At 35.2% G+C, this 23,716-nt stretch overlaps 1 protein-coding gene and 1 pseudogene across 5 annotated transcripts; both read right to left on the bottom strand.

Moving 5' to 3' along the window:
• Positions 1 to 253: 253 nt before the first annotated feature.
• LOC107611880 (G-type lectin S-receptor-like serine/threonine-protein kinase At4g27290) lies at positions 254 to 23,159 on the bottom strand. 4 transcript variants are annotated; one of them, XM_088496672.1, is made up of 8 exons: positions 23,065 to 23,159; positions 3,291 to 4,643; positions 3,005 to 3,145; positions 2,642 to 2,796; positions 1,814 to 2,024; positions 1,473 to 1,710; positions 1,227 to 1,377; positions 254 to 1,083 (listed from the first exon to the last, which is right to left on the bottom strand). In XM_088496672.1, the coding sequence occupies exons 2-8, from the start codon at positions 4,537 to 4,539 to the stop codon at positions 796 to 798; spliced, it is 2,433 nt and encodes an 810-aa protein (XP_088352798.1). In that variant the 5' UTR covers positions 4,540 to 4,643; positions 23,065 to 23,159; the 3' UTR covers positions 254 to 795. The 4 variants fall into 4 exon arrangements, with proteins under 4 accessions (XP_088352798.1, XP_088352799.1, XP_088352797.1 ...); XM_088496673.1 differs by lacking the exon at positions 23,065 to 23,159 and having other exon boundaries at positions 3,291 to 4,149; positions 4,276 to 4,656; XM_088496671.1 differs by lacking the exon at positions 23,065 to 23,159 and having other exon boundaries at positions 3,291 to 4,665.
• Positions 19,931 to 23,036, bottom strand: LOC107610681 (G-type lectin S-receptor-like serine/threonine-protein kinase At4g27290; annotated as a pseudogene). The gene is made up of 5 exons (XR_015895609.1): positions 21,720 to 23,036; positions 21,462 to 21,602; positions 21,086 to 21,247; positions 20,262 to 20,472; positions 19,931 to 20,158 (listed from the first exon to the last, which is right to left on the bottom strand). The product of XR_015895609.1 is annotated as a G-type lectin S-receptor-like serine/threonine-protein kinase At4g27290 (transcript).
• Positions 23,160 to 23,716: the final 557 nt, after the last annotated feature.

Genomic DNA, 23,716 nt, shown 5'->3' with positions numbered 1-23,716 from the left:
AGGCTGTGGTGTGAAGAGAGGCCATTGGAGCTTATAGATGAATCATTAACTGACTCGGTTGCTGCAGCAGAATCTGAAGTGCTAAGATGCATTCACATAGGGCTTTTATGTGTACAAGAGAGACCAGAGAATAGGCCAGACATGTCAGCCATAGTTCTAATGCTGAATGGTGAGAAACCATTACCAAGGTCAAGGGACCTGCTTTTTATCCACATCAGTTTGGCTTTTCATCAGGGAAATGTGCAGTGAATTCAGCTAATGAAATTTATGACATTATTAGATGCTAGATAGTTTATTTTAGAGTTTAACATACTTTAAGGCAAAAGAAAAACGTTTACTCTAAATGTATATATCATTACAACATGTTCTTATAATTATACATGTTCTTATAATTATACCTATACGTATACCTATACCTCATTAAGTGCACTTTCTTGTCTATTATAGTTTCGTTTCTATTTAGATTCAGGATCCACCAAAGGGATATTTTTCTTACGCTTCCTTCTTTTACTTTGTTCCTTCCTCTGAATTCATTTTTGGGTACTTTTCATATTTTTTTCTTTTCAACTTCAACCCCGTTCATAGAGTATAAACCAAATAGGCATTACTCATAACCAAAAAATATCAACATTCAACACCATTCCTGAATCATAGTTACAAGTACTCCTATTCAAGCACTTCACAGTAGTACCAAATTTCATTTGAAGCATTTTGCTGTATGTTGATTTGGCCAATTATCAATATCATCCATGAGCTTAATGTTGAGATCCTGCGGAATAAATTTTTAATCAAATTCTAACGCGGATGGACCTGTGTATCTGTGAGTTCATTGTTGCTTAATGTAGATTGGTCACCAACCACGTCTCTCTCAATAAAGAACCCTGGCTTCTTTGGCTGAGGTAGTTCCCATTCACTACTCAGCATCATAAGCACATATGACATGCTTGGTCGATCTTTTGGATTTCGTTGCACACATAGCAAACCGACATGAATTGTTCTTATGACTTCTGGCAAATTAATTGAGTCTCTGATCGATGCATCAACTATTTCTAAGCACTTGCCTTTGGCTAAAAGTGTCCATGCCTGTATATATATATCTAGATATTTAGATATTGTGATAACAATAATTAGATCTTGTCTAATGAGAATAATTTGACTAGATAGATGATGCTACTTGATTAGAAATGTAAATAAATATTAGGGGCAAATGAAAAATTAATTCTTACATTGGCAAGAAGATTAAAGTAGTGTTCAATATCGATGAATCCTTTATTTCGCTTCCCACTAACTATTTCTAATATTAGTACACCAAAGCTATAGACATCAGATTTTGTTGAGTACAGCCCACCAACTATGTACTCTGGTGATAGATAGCCACTGCACAAAACATCAACATACAATTTCAAATCAAGAAAAAATGATTTTATTCATTCCTGTCAACATGTCATATAATTGCTTACTTAGCCACTTACTAAGTTCCAACAATATGTCTTGTATTTGCTTCGCTTTCATTTCCTACAAAGCTTCTTGCTATTCCAAAGTCCGAGATTTTAGGATTCAATTCATCATCTAACAAAACATTCCCAGCCTTGAGATCTCTATGAACTATTCTATGTCTTGAATCTTGATGAAGATAAAGAAGACCTCTGGCAATCCCATTGATGATACAAAAACGCTTTGGCCAATCTAGTAGCTTTCCCTTCTCATAATCTATTTTAAAGAAAATGAGTTGGACTAATATTCTAATGAGGTTTTAAGAGTTGCATAATCATTCTTAAATGAAAAGAAGAGTATGGTTCAGCAGGAATCAAACCAAATATGAAGAAGTCCAAGCTTTTGTTGCTCATAAATTCATAAATCAACAATCTTTCCCCAGCTTGAATGCAGCACCCTAGTAGCCTTACTAAATTCCTGTGCTGAAGTTTGGAAACATGCATAACTTCATTTTTGAACTCTTCGAATCCTTGGCTTGAATTCTTCGAAAGCCTCTTGACAGCTATTTCCTGTCCATCTTCCAAGATACCCTGGAAGTTATAACCATTTGTAAGTTGCAAAATATTCGTCTTTAACATGACATAAATGTAACCATTTCAGAAGAGTTATAACCATTCTAAGATATATAATTTTTGGGGAAAGTTTTTCTGGAAGCTCAACAGAGAAATGATGATAAATTTAGAACCTGACAATCAGCTAATTGTTCAATGTATCCTTTCTCTAACTTTTCCAATGCATAAAGCATATTCATGTTTAAAGAGTGCCATTAGCATAAGAAAGAAAAAGGATCTTCTTGGGGCTATCAGGAAATCTTTATATACATAAATAAAGATGAGACTATATATTTCAAACGGTGGCATGGAAACAATAGAGGTTTTATAGGCTCTCAAGTTATATATTCCCATCTTTTTTAAATGGTTCTTCCAATACTTTACTTCGCTTCATCCAATAGGTTACTGGCTGCATGACTTTTTTTCATCAAATTTGTGTTTCTAATAATTATTTTTGTAGCATACAAAAGTAAGATTCATAGCATTATTTAGACAAGGAAAGTCAATAAATGAATCTTGTTAAAAACAAAAAGCAAAATTTATCAAGAATATGATGCATTCTAGACAGGGATGACAACGTTTTTCCATTTGATTACCTTATAAACTGGTCCAAAACCACCTCTCCCTAATAAGTTGTCAGTTGAAAAATTGTTTGTTGCAGAAGTAACCGTATTTATATCAAATAAGGGCAATTCTAGATCTTCCTCATCGTGCTGACAATCATCTGATTCTCTTTCTTCTTTTATCTTTCCTGCATAGTAGAATGAAATGCATAAACAAGCTCAGTGTTCCATGCTCCTATAAATTTTGCTGTATATAAATTTTAAAACTAAAAAATAGATATATGAAGTATAACTACCAATTTAACTATTTCTGTTATAGACTTTTGTTGATCTGCCTTGAAGGCCTTTGAAATTACTCAATAATCAAGAATCAAACAATGAGAATTAGTTAACTACCTTTCTTACGCATCTCCCGTCTATAAATAATGATGGCCAAGCATAAGATCAAAATTCCAGAAGACAACACCCAGATTATGGCAGTGGTAATCTTTTGCTTCTTTTTCTTGAACTTCGGCAATCTTTTTCGCACAATTGCTTCTAAGTAATGTTCGGTTTAAAAAAATAATAATAAGAAAAAAAAAATAAAGGACAAGGTTAGAAATGACAGAAGATGAAATTTTTATGAAAGAGCAACATGTAAAAAAAGAAGAAAAGCTTCAGACCGGGTGAAATAGTTTAGTACCTACATCTTTCCCTGCCATCTTTACATAAATATCTTCAGATGCAGTCATCACTTTCATATCCATCAGCTTTCCAAACCAAAGTAAACAACCATTTGAATTTGGCCCTTTGCTGACATCCAAAGCTGCATAAGCCGTACAAGAGCAGTTTTTCAAGCACAAAATCCTACAATCCTCAAAACTCATACTTGTATTAAACCAAGTTCCTTTTGTGTCTGGTAATTTTAGCCCTGAAAACTTCACAAACCCATCTGAGTTATTGCAACTTAATGAGGTTCTCCTAACACAACCACTTGATGAGTCAATAGTATTCTGCACAAATCCATCTAAGCATTCACACATTGGAAAATGATTTGTATCACAACTAGCATATGCTCCACATTTTCCATAATAATCACAGTCATCCACCGGTATGTGCGAAACTGTGGTCCAACCTGTATTTCCACCACTCCAACTTCTCCGCTGGTTGAATCCATCCATTGCTAGCTGCAGCCTCTGATGAACTGAACTATCAACACTCCAATATACAATATACACCTCTTCCTCATTAGAAATCATGCTAAATCTGAATACAGACTCATTTTTCAATTGAGGTACCCCACTAAATTGAATACCATTCCATGATCCAGAACGAAATCTTTTTGTTGTGCCTTCTCTTAATACAAATTGCGGATATCCATCAATATCAAATTGATAGCTAAAGCTACCTGGAGAAGGATCATCAGAGCTTTTCCATGATGTTGTCCTCCGATTTAGTCCTGTAGCTAAGTTTCTTCCCAACTTCTGTCCAGGCAAGATTGTGTCGCCTGGATAGTCAAAACTTTGCCACACAAAATCTTCCGTGTCGCTATTGCTGTCATCCTGCACAACAAAATTCCCAGAATTCAAAAGCTTTGCAACCGGATTTTGCCCCGATCGCGTCGTGTTGGATGACCAGATAAGACTATTATTACTGTCAAGAAGGACTAGAATTCCGATGTCGCTGACCTTCAAAACCCCTGAGGAGTCAGTGAGGGGTTTTTCTCTGTTTGCAACCCATACTATTGCCTTTGTTGGATCTTTGTTAAACCAAATTCCGACATAACGGTTCTTGGAAGTTCCAGGGCTGAAGAATCCCAACGCAAAGGTTTCATCTGCTGAAACTAATATCTCACCATCACTTATAGATTGCAGTGTGTTGATTGTGTCTCTTGCAATAGAGACAGCCATAAGCAGAGAGAAGCAAAATAAGAGAAAGCTAAATGCTTTCATTGAATTGTGTATATGCTCTTCTTAGCGGTGCCAATAATACCTGTGAAAGCAGAAATAGTAACATTTGCGATTTGCGAACACTCTTCTTTGAATTTCATACATACCTGATACGTCTATGCAAACCCTCTTCTTTGAATTTCATACATACATACGTGATACGTCTAGCTTTGGGGGGTTATGCTAGGTAACCAATAATTTTCTTGAACAATATGAACAAATTACCAATAAAATAAAAACATACTGTATTTTTAAATTATTCATCTAAATTTTAATATTAGAATAAATATTTACACACCTAGTGAAATGAACATCGGATATATTTATTATTCACCAATAAAAATAAAATATTTATACTGTCATCAAGTTGAAGTCCAACCTTTGGATGATACTTGCGTTGAAATTAAGGAAAATTATAAGTAACTAATAATATTGGTGAATAATGGATATATCGAATGTTTATTTCTTTAGGTGTGTAGATAGTTATTTTAATATTAAGATTTAGGTGAATAATTTAGAGGTGTAGTGTATTTTTATTTTATTAGTAATTATTTATGTTGTTCAAAAAAATTACATAACCCTTTATATAATTAAGTCTCTCACAAAAAAGTCTAGAATGCAGTGGGTTCAGATTACAACACCAGTATGCAACAACGAACAAGAAGAAAACTAAAATAATCTATCTATTTATATTATATAAATACTAATAACAATATTGTTATATAATGAGAGGTTGACAACTTAATATTTTATTAGATGAATTCTACTTAATTTTTTTTAAATTAAAAGATAAATTATTTCTTGTGACATGTCTTTTATTATTAAATAAAATAAAATAAATTAATTTATCATGGTTAATTTTAATTTTTAAACTAACCTAAATTTTGTTAATTTAATTAATTCATCATCATGTAATTTTTTTTGCAAATTATAAAAATTATTAAAAAAAGTTTAATTTTATAATTTTTTATTTTTTTAAATTATACATTTATTAATCGATTTCAATCACAAAATATAAAAAATCTAAAAAGACAAAGAATAAACAAAAAATATTCAAGAGGCACACAAAATTTAAAATTTTTAAAATTTTCTCTCTTTTGCTTTCTTAAATTTTTTGAAAAAAAAATAAAATATAAAATAAAACTTCTCTAATAATTTTTAACTATGGTATAACTTTTCTTAATCTAACCTAAATTTTGTTAACCTAATCAACTCACTATGATATAACTTTTTTATAAATTATAAAAATGATTAGAGAAATTCTATTTTATATTTTATTATTTTTTTCAAAAAATTTAAGAAAGCATAAGAGAAAATTTTGAAAATTTTAAATTTTGTGCCTCTTAATTTTTTTTATTTATTCTTTGTCTTTTGAGATTTTTTTATTTTGTGATTGAAATTGATTAATAAATATATAATTTAAGAAAAAATAAAAAATTATAAAATTATTTTTTTTTCATAATTTTTATAATTTGCAAAAGAAAAAGTTACATCATGATTAATTAATTAAATTAACAAAATTCAGGTTAGATTAAAGTTAAAGTTAATCATGATCAATTAATTTTATTTCAGTTAATAATAAAAAGATATGTCATGAGGGTAGTTTACCTTCTAATTTAGAAAGAGTTTGATAGTATTCACCTTTATTCTTTCTTTGGACATCTGTAAGAACTAAGAACTAAATGCAAACATTAATATATACTTACGATTTATGATGATAATTGATAAATCAAAATAACTTACGCCAAAATGAGACATTAGAAGAACAAAATCTGTGTAAAAATTCCAGGATGATATATTGAATAACAGAATACAACCAATTTGCTATTTATAGGAGATATACTAGTTCAGGCTTTCTATATTTGTTCTAAGGCTTCTATTTTAGGAGCTTCCTTAACGCTGAAATCACTAATATTTGGCAGTTGAAGAGTGCAATCGAAAAAAGCAGAGTTTGCAATACTTATTATAGCCATGGATTTGCAACAAGAGTAGAAAAATTGCTCATGTATGATTCAGACTCTTTCTGTCTTTATCAAACACAAATTGTTGGTCAAATATCCTGTTTGAAGGTATGAGAGAGTGAAATGAATTGAAGAGAGAGAACAAAGAGAGTGAAATAAATGCTGTTTTTGAAGAGAATGAAAATTAGTTGATACAAGTTGGTGAGTGTGTATTTATACAAGAATTAGTGTCTAACTAACTTAACAAATGTGTAGCTACTTCTTAAGAGTATAGTGACAGCCATCATAACCTCTAAGTCTCTAACTAACTTTCTCTAACTTGACTAATATCCCTAACATGCTCCCTCAGACTGAGGCTAGTAGAAGCTTTTGCTAACAAAAATAGGGAATTTTTTTATGTTAATGATCTTGACCTTCTTGGGCAAGTAAGCCTAAAGATTATTCAACTTAATCTCACTGTATTTTTGTTGCAGATTCCAAAGTGATCTCACAATTCAAAAGTTCAATTTTCATGTGCTCTAGGCATGGAGGCTGTGGTATGAAGACAGACCATTGGAGCTTAAAGATGAACCAGTAACTGACGCAGTTGCTGCAGCAGAATCTGAAGTGCTAAGATGCATTCACATAGGGCTTTTATGTGTAGAAGAGAGACCAGAGGATAGGCAATGGTGAGAAACCATTACCAAGGCCAAGGGACCTGCTTTTTATCCACACCAGTTTGGCTTTCCATCAGGGAATTGTGCAGTGAATTCAGCTAATGAAATTTCTCTGACATTGTTACATGCTAAATAGTTTATTTTAGAGTTTAACATAATTTAATGCAAAAGATTCTCTAAATGTATATATCATTATAATAACATGTTCTTACTTATAATTATACCTCATTGAGTATACTTTCTTGTCTGTTATAGTTTCATTTCTATTTAGATTCAGATCCACAAAAGGGATATTTTTCTTACAATTCCTTCTTTTATTTTGTCCTTCCTTTGAATTCATTTTTGGGTACCTTTCATATTTTTGTATGCACTTTTTTTCAACTTCAATCCCATTCATAGAATATAAACCAAATATAGGAATGAATCATAACCAAGCAATATCAACATTCAACACCATCCCTGAATCGTACTTACAAGTATTCCTATTCAAGAACTTCACAGTAGTACCAAATTTCATTAGAAGAATTTTGCTATTGTCTAAAAAATGCCATTTATTGTATGTTAAATTGGTCAATTATCATTATCATCCTTGAGCTTAACGTTGAGATTGGACTGCTGCGGAATAAATTCTGAATCAAATTTTATCGGGGGTGGACCTGAGTAGCTGTGAGTTCATTGTTGCTTAATGGAGAATTGTCACTAACCACATCTCTCTCAACAAAGAACCCTGGCTTCTTTGGCCGAGGCAGTTTCCATTCACTACTCAGCATCATAAGCACATACGACATGCTTGGTCGATCTTCTGTATTTCGTTGCACACATAGCAGACCGATATGAATTGTTCTTATGACTTCTGCAAAATTAATTGAGTCTCTGATGGATGCATCAACTATTTCTAAGCACTTGCCTTCTGTTAAAAGTGTCCATGCCTATATATATTTATATATTGCAATAACAAAAATTAGATTTTGTCTAATGAGACTAATTTGACTAGATAGATATGCTACTTGATTAGAAAATGTATATAAATATTAGGGGCAAATGAAAAAGTAATTCTTACACTGCCGAGAAGATTAAAGTCGTGCTCAATATCGACGAATCCTTTATGATGAGTTTGGAAAACTCTTAAATTAATATTTATGATGACTAAACATTATTTAAAATAATTAACTGCAAAAATTAATAATCTGATTTGATTAAATAATTTTTGTTGCAGGTTTTAAGTTGGGCCGAAAAATAAATTTCTGGCTTAAGCCCAATAACTAGCTCTGTTGCATGTTTTATACTAAGGGGCTGAAACTTTAAATTGATGGGCCAATGCTGATGACAACCAAGCCCATGGTTAATTTTTGATAAAAGCTTCCTTTGCTTGATCCGAAACAAAGTTCATCAGGAAAGCAAATGTTAACCAAACGGGTCAGTTTTAATTTCAAAGCTATAAGCCCAAATCTCATTTGAGATGTATGGTTCCAAACTTGGTCCGAAACCAAGGAAAAATGAAAGCAAAGTGCTTCCAACGGAACCAAGCCTTTAACCATGTGATGGATTTCAAAATCTATTACATTGTTAATTAATGCATGGGGAATATGAGAGAGAAAAATTCAGCTGAGTTGATTGATGGCTATTATGACAAACATGCCACTCTAAGCAAGGGAAGTAAAAGCAAGCTACTCTCAAATTAATTTGTTTAACCACTTTGTATTGCTTTTCTTCAGATTCCTTTCTTTCTCTCATCTCTTTCTTCTTCTTCCTTCGGTCCTTGTCCAGGAAACTATGGACACTATGCTCATCAACAAAGAAAAAGAAGAAGTTGCATGCATCAAGACCATCAAGCTAATGATGGCAAGAAAACATACTAAAATAAAAATGAGCTGTGGCTGAGATATTCACCATATTTGGTTAAGATTTGGTGATGTATCTTGAGCCTTTCATGCTCAAAAATGGACGATGAAGATTCGGCCAGCATGGAGGAGATTCTTGAAGCATGGCTTGTCTTTGATTCTGTTTAACCACCACAGGGAGTAGCTAGAGTGGCGAAGTGATGGTTGAGGCAGAAACTAAAGCAGATGAAGTCATTATCATCATGAAGCATCAAGGGCCAGAAATTCATCTTAGAGAGCAAGCCAAGGATGGAGAGCTCGGATTGATGAAGGGTGATGATCAAGAAAGGTCCAGAGGTAATTGCATGTTGGGTTTTACATGGTTATCTCTTCTCTCTCTATGTGGCCGAACCGGTTTCTGTTTGTTGAAGGAGGAAGAAGTTGGTTCGGTTTTGGCTTCAATAAGTGGAGGCTCCCCTCTTCTATAATAAGGGTGGACAGCCACTGTTTGAAGCAAGGAGAAAATTTGAGAGTGCAAGGCACAGTGTTCTCAGAGCTACCTGAGCTAACAGTTTTCTCTTCTCCTTCAATGTATTCAGTTTTGTATTTTTCTGTTTAATTTTGTCATGTCTTGAGTCTCATGGAAAAAGGCAAACAGTGAGGTTTGTATGAAAAAAGCCATAGAGCGGAAAAAGGCAGAGAGTGCAAAATTAAAAGAAAAAGCCATAGATGTCTTAGAGTTCCTTTGTTCATCTATGTTGTGTTTCATGATTCTGTGGGAATCCCCTTGTAAGTTGGGTTAGCACTTTACAATTTGTAATCAGGATGATTATAGTGAAATTCCATCATGGTTGTGATGGAGACTGGATGTAGGCTGCACTGCACTTAGCAGCTGAACCAGGATATATCTAGGTGTAATCTTTTCTCTCTTCTACTCTATTTCTGTTTTCTACTGCACAGGAGCAAAAACTAAAATGTCTCGTGCCAAGTGACGAGCCAAAACAAAAATCTCGTGGCAAGTGACGAGACAAAACAAAAAGTCTCGTGTCCAGAGACGAGCTAAAACAAAAAGGTCTCCTCTGAGTTCAGCAAGTGTTAGCAACAAAAAGGGGGCTAAGATTCAACCCCCCTTCTCTTAGCCACTGAAACCATCAATTGGTATCAGAGCTTGGTCTCAAAGAGATCAAGCTTTGCAGCTTGGAGCAAAGATCCTTATGGCGGAAAACAGTGGCGCAAATGTGGTGTCCTATAATCTGACTGAAGGTCAATCAAGCAATAGACCCCCTCTTTTCAATGGGAAAAATTATACCTATTGGAAGGAGAGGATGAAGATATTTGTGCAAGCAGTGGATTACAGATTGTGGAAAATCATCTTGGAAGGACCTCAATATCCAACTGTTACAAGTGCCGAAGGAGTTGTTTCTCTCAAACCAGAAGCAAGATGGACCGAGGAAGATAGGAAGAAGGTGGAGTTAAATGCCAAGGCAGTAAACCTGCTCAATTGTGCTATCAGCTTCGAGGAATACCGACGGGTATCAAGATGCACAACGGCAAAGGAAATCTGGGACAAATTGCAAATCACCCATGAAGGAACCACCATTGTCAAGAAGACTCGGGCAGATATGCTAAACCGAGAGTATGAAACGTTTTCAATGAAGGAAGGAGAGTCCATTGATGAACTGTTCGAACGGTTCAATTCTATCATTGTTGGCTTAGATGCTCTGGGAATTACACATTCTGAATCTGTGCTAGTGAGAAGAGTGTTGAGATGTCTCACAAAAGAGTGGGAAACAAAGGCTTTAATTATTTCTGAAAGTAGTAGCTTAGACTCCATGACTCTTGATGATTTGAGAGGAAATCTTCTTGCTTTTGAAAATACCTATTTGAAAAAGGATACAAAAAAGAAAGGAATTGCATTTTCTTCTGTGACTAACCCTCTGGATGATGAATCCAGTGATAACTCTTCTGAAAATGAGTTTGTGTTATTTGCAAAAAAATCCAGGAAAATGGCTAAGCTCAAAGGCAAAGGCAGCAGCACAAGGAGAATGAAGAAAGATCTTAGCAAAGTAACTTGCTACAACTGTAAGGAATTTGGGCATTTCAAATCTGATTGTCCCAAGCTGAAGAAGGATGAAAAGCCGAAAAGAGGAAAGAAGAAAGGACTGATGGCCACATGAGAAGACTTGGAGAATGATTCTGATGATGATGATGAAGAAACCGAGACCAAGTCACAAACATGTCTCATGGCAGACCACATATATCAGGTAGTCTTTCATAACCCTAACACTGAAGATCTTCATCTTATGATAGACCACCTTTCTGAAAAAATAAGATGTTTTTTTGCTGGAAAATCAAGAACTTGAACAACAAAACACCATTCTTAAGGCTGAAAACAGTTTTCTAAAAGAAAAAGTGAGAGAGGCCGAAACTGCTTGTGATCTTGTTGAAGAGAATAAGCAGTTAAGAGCCCAAGTTAGGAGCTGTGAAAGTAACCATTGTGTTCTTGCATATGTGGATTGTTTTAAGCAAAATGAAGAGTTGCTTAAAGAGGTTAAAATACTTAAGGAAGACTTGGCCAAGTTTACACAAAGTTCCGAAAGTTTAAATCACATCTTGGCTAGTCAAAAACCTCTTTATGATAAGGCTGGGTTGGGGTTCTATAAATCTGAAAAATCGCATTTTGAAAATATTGCTTCATCTTCAAATGATACAAGATTTCAAGATCCCACCTACTTTAACAAAACAGCAACTCCAAGGTTTTGTAGACTATGCAATCGGAATGGACACCTTCCCATTCAATGCTTTTTCGGTGAAAGAATGGTTGGTGACAAGGTTTATAAAATTGTTTTTGATTACAATGGCTTAGGACATAGAAGATGGTTTAACGTTAAAGGATCCAAAAAGATTTGGATACCTAAGGTTACTTGAGCTTGTTTTGTAGGTGTGCCTAGCATCCAAAAAGAAGGAAAATATGTGGTATATGGACAGCGGATGCTCTAGGCATATGACCGGAAAGGCAACCTTCTTCATAAAGCTTGATGACTATGATGGAGGACTTGTCACTTTCGGTGATGATGCAAAAGGAAAAATTGTGGCTGTTGGGAAAGTTGGTAAAAACTTTTCTTCTTGTATAAATGATGTTCTCCTTGTACATGGCTTGAAACATAATTTGCTTAGTGTTAGTCAACTTTGTGATTTGGGTTTTGAAGTTATCTTTAAGAAATTTGTTTGTTTAGTTGTGTGTGAGAAAATTGGGGATGTTCTTCTTGAAGCTAAAAGATGTAATAATGTGTATGGATTAACTGTTGAGGATTTAAAGGAACAAAATGTAACATGCTTTACATCTTTTGAATCTGAAAAATGGCTTTGGCATAGAAAGTTGGGACATGCTAGCATGTATCAAATTTCTAAGCTAGTCAAAAGAAATTTGGTTAGAGGAATCCCAAACATCAAGTTTGATAAGGATCTTACTTGTGACGCTTGTCAATTAGGCAAACAAGTAAAATCCTCTTTTAAATCAAAAGATGGAATCTCAACCAAAAGGCCATTGGAAATGTTACATATTGATCTTTTTGGTCCTACTAGAACTCAAAGTTTAGGAGGTAAAAATTATGGTCTTGTGGTGGTAGATGATTACTCTAGATTTGGTTGGGTACTTTTCCTTGCTCATAAGAACGATGCCTTTCATGCTTTTTCCACCCTTTGTAAGAAAATTCAAAATGAAAAGGATTTGAAAATTGCCCATTTGAGAAGTGATCATGGAAGAGAATTTGAAAATCAAGATTTTGAAAAATTCTGTGATGACTTAGGGATTTCTCACAATTTTTCATGTCCTAGAACCCCCCAACAAAATGGGGTGGTTGAAAGAAGGAATAGAAGCCTTCAAGAAATGACTAGGGCTATGTTATGTGAGAATGAAACTCCTAAATTCTTATGGGCTGAGGCTGTGAACACAGCATGCTATATTTTGAATAGAACAATTATTAGAAAAGGGTTAAAGAAAACTCCTTATGAGCTATGGAAAGGAACCCCTCCAAATCTTAAGTATTTTCATATTTTTGGATGCAAATGTTTTGTGCTTAATAATAAAGAAAATCTTGGAAAGTTTGATCCAAAATCTTATGAAGGAATGTTTGTTGGATATTCCACCACAAGCAAGGCCTATAGAGTTTATCTCAAGGAGCATAGGACAATAGAGGAATCCATACATGTTACTTTTTGTGATTCTAACTTAATTCCCAGTATTGTGAAGGATAATGATTCAGATTGTGAAGAGGCTGCAACAAGTAAAGAAAATCCCAAATCTGTGCAAAATGAAGAATCTGTCAGCCCGGTTTTATCTCGTCAGATTGAAGGAGAAACTTCCATTTTATCTCCTGAGCAGACACGAGAAACTGAAACAGTGAGACCACCAGAAGTTCATCAAAGTTCAACACCTGGCCGAAAACCTAGAGAATGGAAGTCTATGAGGGGTTATCCTCATGACTTCATCATTGGTGATCCCTCTCATGGTGTAACAACAAAATCCTCCACCAAAAGGCAAACCGAACCTAGCAACTTTGCTCTCTTGTCACAAATGGAGCCCAACAATGTCAAACAAGCTCTTGAAGATCCATCATGGGTCAAGGCCATGCAAGAGGAGCTAGCTCAATTTGACAAGAATGAGGTTTGGACATTAGTACCTTATCCGGATGGTAAGAAGGTAACAGGTACTAAGTGGGTATTTAAGAATAAACTTGGTGAGGATGGACAAGTTGTTCGTAACAAGGCTAGATTAGTGGCCCAAGGTTACGATCAAGAAGAGGGTATAGATTTTGATGAGTCTTTTGCTCCGGTAGCTAGAATGGAAGCAATTCGATTGCTTCTTGCCTATGCCACCCATAAAGGTTTCAAAATGTTTCAAATGGATGTTAAGTGTGCTTTCCTTAATGGCTTTATTGATAGAGAAGTGTATGTGGCACAACCCCCCGGTTTTGAACATAAAAAGTTTCCAAATCATGTTTTTAAATTATCTAAGGCTCTTTATGGCCTTAGACAAGCTCCAAGAGCTTGGTATGAAAGGCTTAGTGCCTTCTTGTTGGAAAATAAATTTCAAAGGGGTACCACCGACACTACTTTATTCATTAAAGCATCTAATGATGATATACTCCTTGTTCAAGTTTATGTTGATGACATTGTATTTGGATCGGCCAACATTTCCTTGTGTGAAGAGTTTGGAAAACTCATGACTAGTGAGTTTGAAATGAGTTTAATGGGAGAGCTTACTTTCTTTCTTGGCCTCCAAATTAAACAAACTCCTAGTGGAACTTTTATTTACCAAGGAAAGTATGCAAAAGAACTTATCAAAAAGTTTAGCCTAGAAAATTCCAAATCAATGGGTACACCAATGCATCCCAACACAAAACTTGAAAAGGATGATGATGGTCAAGATGTGGATGAAACAAGATATAGGGGAATGATAGGTTCACTCATGTACCTTACCTCCTCTAGACCGGATATCGTCCAAAGTGTGGGTGTATGTTCAAGGTTTCAATCCCACCCAAAAGAATCCCATCTTACGGCCGTTAAGCGCATCATTAGATACATTAAGGAAACTTGTGATTATGGCTTGTGGTATCCTAAATCTGATGAATTTTGTGCAGTAGGATTTTGTGATGCAGATTATGCAGGAGATAGAGTGGATAGAAGAAGCACGTCCGGCATGTGTTGCTTCCTTGGAAGCTCACTCAACATGTGGTCAAGCAAGAAACAAGCCACAGTGGCTTTATCCACCGCTGAAGCAGAATACATTTCCGCTTCTGCATGTTGCACTCAATTAATTTGCTTAAAAACACAATTGGAAGATTACAAATTAAAAATCAATAGTATACCCCTATTTTGTGATAATATGAGTGCAATAAATATTTCAAAAAATCCTGTTTTGCACTCAAGAACCAAGCACATTGAGATAAAGTATCATTTTATTAGGGAACATGTGCAAAAGGGTACTATTGATATTCAATTTGTAAAATCTGAAGACCAAATTGCTGATATTTTTACAAAACCCCTCTGTGAAGACAGATTCTGTACCTTGAGAAAAAGTTTGGGAATGTTTGATTTAAGCTTCATTGAAAATTTGTGAATATTTGACTCTACTCAGTTTTTGCTCGTAGGTTTGGACGAGCAACAATAAATGGCATAATGGAAGAGCTGTGATCAAGGGGGAGGCAACGCAGAATTCAAATTTTATGGGACCCACCAAAATTCCTTGACCCCACCATGACAGTTTTGTTAGTTTCATTTCTTTTGAAAAATTAAATCAACAAAATCCCTTGGTTGTCTCATCAAATCTTGTTGGAAGAAGCATGTTGTCAAATCAAATCTTTCCCTCCAACTAATCCCTTGATTTAGGGAAACCTCTTTTCAGTTTTTGAAACCCCCCTTGGATAATAACCGCTCTCTTAATGGGTAGTAACTTCTCTCATTCTCTTTCCAATTAAGCATTTAATGCTTCTCTAACCTCCCATCACTCACCTCACTATTCGGCCACCTTTTCCTCTCCAACTTCCATCTCCATTGATCTTCTTCATTATGAAAAAGAAAACAGCCCCAAGAAAGAGTGAGAGAATTTGCCAATCTCAGAAACCTTCTACACCTCAATCACATACCCACATTCACATCCATTCCACCTCTTCCTCTTCTCTTTCACCCCCCTCCAAGCGGACAGAGACTATGAGGCGCAAAGTTATTGCTCAAAAATCTTCTGGAAGAAGGAAGAGCGAGAAGGCGAAGGAGCCCAGCATTGAAGAAGAAGTAGAGGAGTCTCATACCTCACCTTCTCCATCATCGCCGAAAAGAACCACCCCACATGCATCCGGAAAGAGTTCCAAGAAGACGAAGGGTTTCGAGTTCCATGAGACCAGAGAACCCACGAACCTTGGGTCAATGGAGTTCAAGAACAAGTTTCACAAATCACACTCACATTTCGATCCTTCCAGGTTCTCTACGTGTGCTGCTTTTGAATTCCACAATGAAGTCCTGGAGAAACGGCATTTGTGTCTCTCTTACCTAGTGAATCTTAAATCTCTGGCCTCCAAAGGAATCGATTTACAACCCATGTTTGAAGGTCTAAAATGGTCACCTCTGCTTCATATTCATAAAATGGTGTACCCAGGGCTGGTCAGACAGTTCTATGCAAATCTAAGGTTTATTGATGGTAGCCTTCACTCTTATGTAAAATGGGTTCAGATCATTCTGGATTCTGAAACCATCTCTTCTACCCTTGGATATATTGATGAAGGGCCAAAGGTTTATATGAGTGATAAATGGGACTTACATGTAGGAGTTACATACAAGCAGGTGATTCATCAAATCTGTGAAAATTTGTCTGGCCTAGATGGAACTGTTCCGACTCATAAGGCTTTGGGTCCAACTAACTCTCTGCTGCACCGCATCATAACTCACATTCTCACTCCTCAAAGTGGTTCTCACAACAGGGTAACCGTATCTGATTGTCTCATAATATTTGCTTTAGTTACTTCAACTTCTATTTCATTTAGCTATATTATGATTCGTCACATGTGGGAGTCTGTGAAAAGTACAAAAAAGGCCAATCTACCTTATGGAATGTTTCTTACATGCATTTTTGAGTACTTTAAGGTAGATTTAACCAATGAGGATGTAGAGAACCAAGTTTCCATGATCAGAGCAGGCGGAGCTGCAAAAAGGGGAAAGAAATCAATAGCATCTGATGATGACTTTGAAGGCCACCCAGAATCCTCAAAGACGACTGGTTCCCTCAGAGAAATTCTCACAGAATTCACCAATATGTCCGATCTCATGGTTCAATTTCACAAGTCTGCTCGCAAACTTGCTTATGAGAATGAATTGGCATGGAAGAAATGCCAAGAGAGGGTCAGTCTAATGTTGGAAAGTCTTGAAAAAGAAGCTGGCAGTGATGGCGTCGAGGAGGAACCTGACTTTAATCTTTTTGATGATTAACTCTCTGGTTACTATTTGATATTGGCACAATTTGGCTCAATCAGTTCTTTTGTTTTTGTTAGGGTTGCAATTGACAATAGCTACCTAGGTGATACTTTGATGACACCGTTTGGTTATGTTTTGGACTGTTATATTGCATATTCTGTTTTCTATAACAATGTTTTGTGCAGGTGCCCCCATGATGACAAAAGGGGGAAGAATTTAAGGTTCCAAAATTGAAATTAGAACGAAACAGGGGCTGAAAAACAGGGGAACAGGGGTTGAGATTTTCAAAAATTGAAAATTCATGATCACCCTTGGTCAAAGAATGCACGTTGCTATTGCATTCACTATGATTGCTGTTTAAACTGTTCTTAGTCTATCATGATTAGTTAATTGTCATTTGGCATTTGGTTTATAATTATGTTAGATTTATTGAGATGCCCGGCTGTTGATTAATCATTGATAAACTTGTTATATTGAAAATTTATTTTTGGCAGTTCCTTTAAACTATGTAATGTATTAAAACTGCCCTGTTTGTTTGCTCAAATACTTTTCCATCATGTTGTTTTGCTCTGATATCTTTAACAAGAAAGGATTTGAAAAACTTTTTAATATTTTTTATATGAAATAGTTTGAGCAGCAAATCAGTTATGATATCAAATGAGTTTTGATTATCAATTAAAACTGCTCATAAATCAAGCATTTAGCATCATAAAATATGCTAAATAACATTGTTACTTGAAGCTTGATTTAAATGTTACAGGTTAGTGCTTCCCTTGGTAAAATAAGCATGCATCAAAGGGGAGCTATGTGACATTAAGAAAGGGGGAGAAATTCAAATTCAAAGGGAGTATTCTTTACTCAATTCCTAAATTTCTTTCCAATTCAATTTTAATAATGTTTGTCATCAAGGGGGAGATTGATGAGTTTGGAAAACTCTTAAATTAATATTTATGATGACTAAACATTATTTAAAATAATTAACTGCAAAAATTAATAATCTGATTTGATTAAATAATTTTTGTTGCAGGTTTTAAGTTGGGCCGAAAAATAAATTTCTGGCTTAAGCCCAATAACTAGCTCTGTTGCATGTTTTATACTAAGGGGCTGAAACTTTAAATTGATGGGCCAATGCTGATGACAACCAAGCCCATGGTTAATTTTTGATAAAAGCTTCCTTTGCTTGATCCGAAACAAAGTTTATCAGGGAAGCAAATGTTAACCAAACGGGCCAGTTTTAATTTCAAAGCTATAAGCCCAAATCTCATTTGAGATGTATGGTTCCAAACTTGGTCCGAAACCAAGGAAAAATGAAAGCAAAGTGCTTCCAACGGAACCAAGCCTTTAACCATGTGATGGATTTCAAAATCTATTACATTGTTAATTAATGCATGGGGAATATGAGAGAGAAAAATTCAGCTGAGTTGATTGATGGCTATTATGACAAACACGCCACTCTAAGCAAGGGAAGTAAAAGCAAGCTACTCTCAAATTAATTTGTTTAACCACTTTGTATTGCTTTTCTTTAGATTCCTTTCTTTCTCTCATCTCTTTCTTCTTCTTCCTTCGGTCCTTGTCCAGGAAACTATGGACACTATGCTCATCAACAAAGAAAAAGAAGAAGTTGCATGCATCAAGACCATCAAGCTAATGATGGCAAGAAAACATACTAAAATAAAAATGAGCTGTGACTGAGATATTCACCATATTTGGTTAAGATTTGGTGATGTATCTTGAGCCTTTCATGCTCAAAAATGGACGATGAAGATTCGGCCAGCATGGAGGAGATTCTTGAAGCATGGCTTGTCTTTGATTCTGTTTAACCACCACAGGGAGTAGCTAGAGTGGCGAAGTGATGGTTGAGGCAGAAATTAAAGCAGATGAAGTCATTATCATCATGAAGCATCAAGGGCCAGAAATCCATCTTGGAGAGCAAGCCAAGGATAGAGAGCTCGGATTGATGAAGGGTGATGATCAAGAAAGGTCCAGAGGTAATTGCATGTTGGGTTTTACATGGTTATCTCTTCTCTCTCTATGTGGCTGAACCGGTTTCTGTTTGTTGAAGGAGGAAGAAGTTGGTTCGGTTTTGGCTTCAATAAGTGGAGGCTCCCCTCTTCTATAATAAGGGTGGACAGCCACTGTTTGAAGCAAGGAGAAAATTTGAGAGTGCAAGGCACAGTGTTCTCAGAGCTACCTGAGCTAACAGTTTTCTCTTCTCCTTCAATGTATTCAGTTTTGTATTTTTCTGTTTAATTTTGTCATGTCTTGAGTCTCATGGAAAAAGGTAAACAGTGAGGTTTGTATGAAAAAAGCCATAGAGCGGAAAAAGGCAGAGAGTGCAAAATTAAAAGAAAAAGCCATAGATGTCTTAGAGTTCCTTTGTTCATCTATGTTGTGTTTCATGATTCTGTGGGAATCCCCTTGTAAGTTGGGTTAGCACTTTACAGTTTGTAATCAGGATGATTATAGTGAAATTCCATCATGGTTGTGATGGAGACTGGATGTAGGCTGCACTGCACTTAGCAGCTGAACCAGGATATATCTGGGTGTAATCTTTTCTCTCTTCTACTCTATTTCTGTTTTCTACTGCACAGGAGCAAAAACTAAAATGTCTCGTGCCAAGTGACGAGCCAAAACAAAAATCTCGTGGCAAGTGACGAGACAAAACAAAAAGTCTCGTGTCCAGAGATGAGCTAAAACAAAAAGGTCTCCTCTGAGTTCAGCAAGTGTTAGCAACAAAAAAGGGGGCTAAGATTCAACCCCCCTTCTCTTAGCCACTGAAACCATCACTTTATTTCGCTTCCCGCTAACTATCTCTAATATTGGTACACCAAAGCTATAGATATCATATTTTGTTGAGTACAGCTCACCAACTATGTACTCTGGTGATAGATAGCCACTACGAAAAAACATAAACATACAATTTCAAATCAAGAAAAAAAATGATCATATTCATTCCTATCAACATGTCATATACTTGCTACTTAGCCACTTACTAAGTTCCAACAATATGTCTTGTATTTGCTTCAATTTCATTTCTTAGCTAGTCCAAAGTCCGAGATTCTAGGATTCAATTCATCATCTAACAAAACATTCCCGGCCTTGAGATCTCTATGAACTATTCTATGTCTTGAATCTTGATGAAGATAAAGAAGGCCTCTGGCAATCCCATTGATGATATGAAAACGCTTCGCCCAATCTAGTAGCTTTCCCTTCTCACAATCTATTTTAAAGAAAATGAGTTGGACTAATATTCTAATGAGGTTTTAAGAGTTGCATAATTATTATTAAATGAAAAGAAGAGTATGGTTCAGCAGGAATCAAACCAAATATGAAGAAGTCCAAGCTTTTGTTGCGCATAAATTCATAAATCAACAATCTTTCCCTAGCTTGAAGGCAGCACCCCAGTAGCTTTACTAAATTCCTGTGTTGAAGTTTGGAAACATGCTTAATTTCATTTTTTAACTCTTCGAATCCTTGGCTTGAATTCTTCGAAAGCCTCTTAACAACTATTTCCTGTCCATCTTCCAAGATACCCTGAAAGTTATAATTATTTCAATAGTTATAACCATTCCAAGATATATAATTTTGGGGGAAAAGTTTTTTATCAGCTGATTGTTCAATGCATCCTTTCTCTAACCTTTCCAATGCCTAAAGCATATTCATGTTTTAAGGGTGTATTAGCATATAAGAAAGGAAAAAGGATCATCTTGGGGCTGTGAAGAAATCTTTCTATACATCTATCTATCTATTTTTATTATATAAAAGTTGATTTCAAAGTCTTTGTACATTAGATTTAAGCTATCTTTATTCTCCTAATGATATCGTGTCAACACATTTGCTTACTTGATAAAGTTTAAAAATCAACCAATCAAATTTTAGAAAATTAAAAATTAAAATGGTTCTTTTTAAATGGTTCTTCCAATAGTTTGCTTTGCTTCATCCTTATAATTTATTGGCTGCATGACTTTTTTCCATCAAATTGGCGTTTCTTGTAATTTTTTTTACCATACAAAATTAAGATTCAAAACATAAGTTAGATAAGGAAAACCAATGACTGAATCTTGTAAAGAAAAGAAAACAAAATTTATCAAGAATATTATGCATTCTAGACAGGGATGACAACAAATTTTTTTTTCCATTTGATTACCTTATAAACTGGTCCAAAAACCACCTCTCCCTAATAAGTTGTCAGTTGAAAAATTGTTTGTTGCAGAAGTAACCGTATCTATACCAAATAAGGGCAATTCTAGATCTTCCTCATCATGCTGACTATTTATTGCATCTGATTCTCTTTCTTCTTTTATCTTTCCTGCAAAGTATAGTAGCATGCAATGTATAAACAAACTAAGTGTTCCATGCTCCTATAAATTTTGCTCTATCTGAATTTTGGAACTGAAAAATAGATATATGAAGTATAACAACCAATATAACTCTGTTTCTGTTAAGACTTTTGTTGAACTGCCTTGAAGGCCTTTGAAATTACTCAATAATCAAGAATCAAACAATGAGAATTACTTAACTACCTTTCTTACGCATCTCCCATCTATAAATGATGACGGCCAAGCATAAGATCAAAATTCCAGAAGACAGCACCCAGATTACGGCAGTGGTAATCTTTTGCTTCTTTTTCTTGAACTTCGGCAATCTTTTTTGTACAATTGCTTCTAAGAAATGTTAAGTTTAAAAAAATAGAGGACAAAGTTAGAAATGACAAAAGATGAAATGTTTATACATGTAAAAAGGGAAGAAAAGTTTCAAACTGGGTGAGATAGTTTTGTTACCTACATCTTTCCCTGCCATCTTTACATAAATATCTTCAGATGTAGTCATCACTTTCATATCCATCAGATTACCAAACCAAAGTAAACAACCATTTGAATTTGGCCCTTCACTGACATCCAAAGCTGCATAAGCCGTACAAGAGCAGTTTTTCACGCACAAAATTCTACAATCCTCAAAACTCATACTTGTATTAAACCATGTCCCTTCAGTGTCTGGTAACTTTAGCCCCGAAAACTTCACAAACCCATCTGAATGATTGCAACTCAATGAGGTTCTCCTAACACAACCACATGATGAATCAGTTGTATTCTGCACAAATCCATCCAAGCAATTACACATGGGAAACCTGTTTGTATCACAACTAGCATATGCTCCACATTTTCCATAATAATCACAGTCATCCACCGGTATGTGCGAAACTGTGGTCCAACCTGTATTTCCACCCCTCCAACTTCTCCGCTGGCTGAATCCATCCGTTGCTGTCTGCAGCCTCTGATGAACTGAACTATCAACACTCCAATATACAATATACACCTCTTCCTCATTAGAAATCATGCTAAATCTGAATACAGACTCATTTTTCAATTGAGGTGCCCCACTAAATTGAATACCATTCCATGATCCAAAACGAAATCTTTTTGTTGTGCCTTCTCTTAATACTAATTGCGGATATCCATCAATATCGAATTGATAGCTAAAGCTACCTGGAGAAGGATCATCAGAGCTTTTCCATGATGTTGTCCTCCGATTTAGTCCTGTAGCTAAGTTTCTTCCCAACTTCTGTCCAGGCAAGATTGTGTCGCCTGGATAGTCAAAACGTTGCCGCACAAAATCTTCCTTTTCGCTATTGGTGTCATCCTGCACAACAAAATTCCCAGAATTCAAAAGCTTTGCAACCGTATTTCGCCCGATCTCGTCGTGTTGGATGACCAAATAAGACTATTATTAATGTCAAGAAGGACTAGAATTCCGGTGTGGTTGACCTTCAAAACCCCTGAGGAGTCAGTGAGCGGTTTTTCTCTGTTTGCAACCCATACTATTGCCTTTGTTGGATCTTTGTTAAACCAAATTCCGACATAACGGTTCTTGGAAGTTCCAGGGCTGAAGAATCCTAATGCAAAAGTTTCATCTGCTGAAACTAATATCTCACCATCACTTATAGATTGCAGTGTGTTGATTGTGTCTCTTGCAATAGAGACAGCCATAAGCAGAGAGAAGCAAAATAAGAGAAAGCTAAAGGCTTCCATTGAATTGTTTATATGCTCTTCTTAGCAGTGTCAATAATACCTGTGAAAGCAGAAACAGTAACATTTGCAAACACTCTTCTTTGAATGTTATCCATACGACTTTGGGTTGTCATATAGAATTTAATTTTAATTTTTTAATACAATTATCATCCTGAGGTAGGAATTCAGTTAAATTTTTTATTCTTATTGGTCATCAAAATTAGACTCTGTAATGATTCCCTTTTCATAATCAAGTCTCTCACAGAAAGCCAAGAATGCAATGAATTCAAATTACAACACAACACTCGAGAACAAGAAACCTAAAACAATCTATCTATTTATATTATATAAAAACTAATATTAATATATTGTCATACAATCAGAAGCCAACTTAATATTTTATCATTCTATAATTTTACTACCACATTAATATTATAGGAAGAATATATAAATGTCTATCTTTGTCTTACATTACCATCCAAATTTATTTTTTATCTATAATATTTCTATAAACTATTACAATTACATTCCGTTTTCTCACTTATTATAAGGACAATTCACCTAAATAAATTGTTTCATCCTCAAAATTATCCAAATGCATTGTTTCCAAAACGAAGACGCAAATATATTGTTTCACCTATTTATGAAAATTGCCGCTACTGGTAGTAGTGGTTTACACAAACACAGAATCCGCTGCTGACAGCTGCGGATTACGTTGAGATGTGGCAGTATGAAAACTGCAGTTACCTGTCGCAGTTTATGCATGATTT

The sequence above is a fragment of the Arachis ipaensis genome, chromosome B8 (genome assembly GCF_059453495.1).
Source record: "Arachis ipaensis isolate K30076 ecotype BB chromosome B8, ASM5945349v1, whole genome shotgun sequence".
Lineage (NCBI taxonomy): Eukaryota > Viridiplantae > Streptophyta > Magnoliopsida > Fabales > Fabaceae > Arachis > Arachis ipaensis.
Note: the sequence above shows the minus strand (reverse complement) of the source record. Positions and strands in the feature narration are given on the sequence as shown.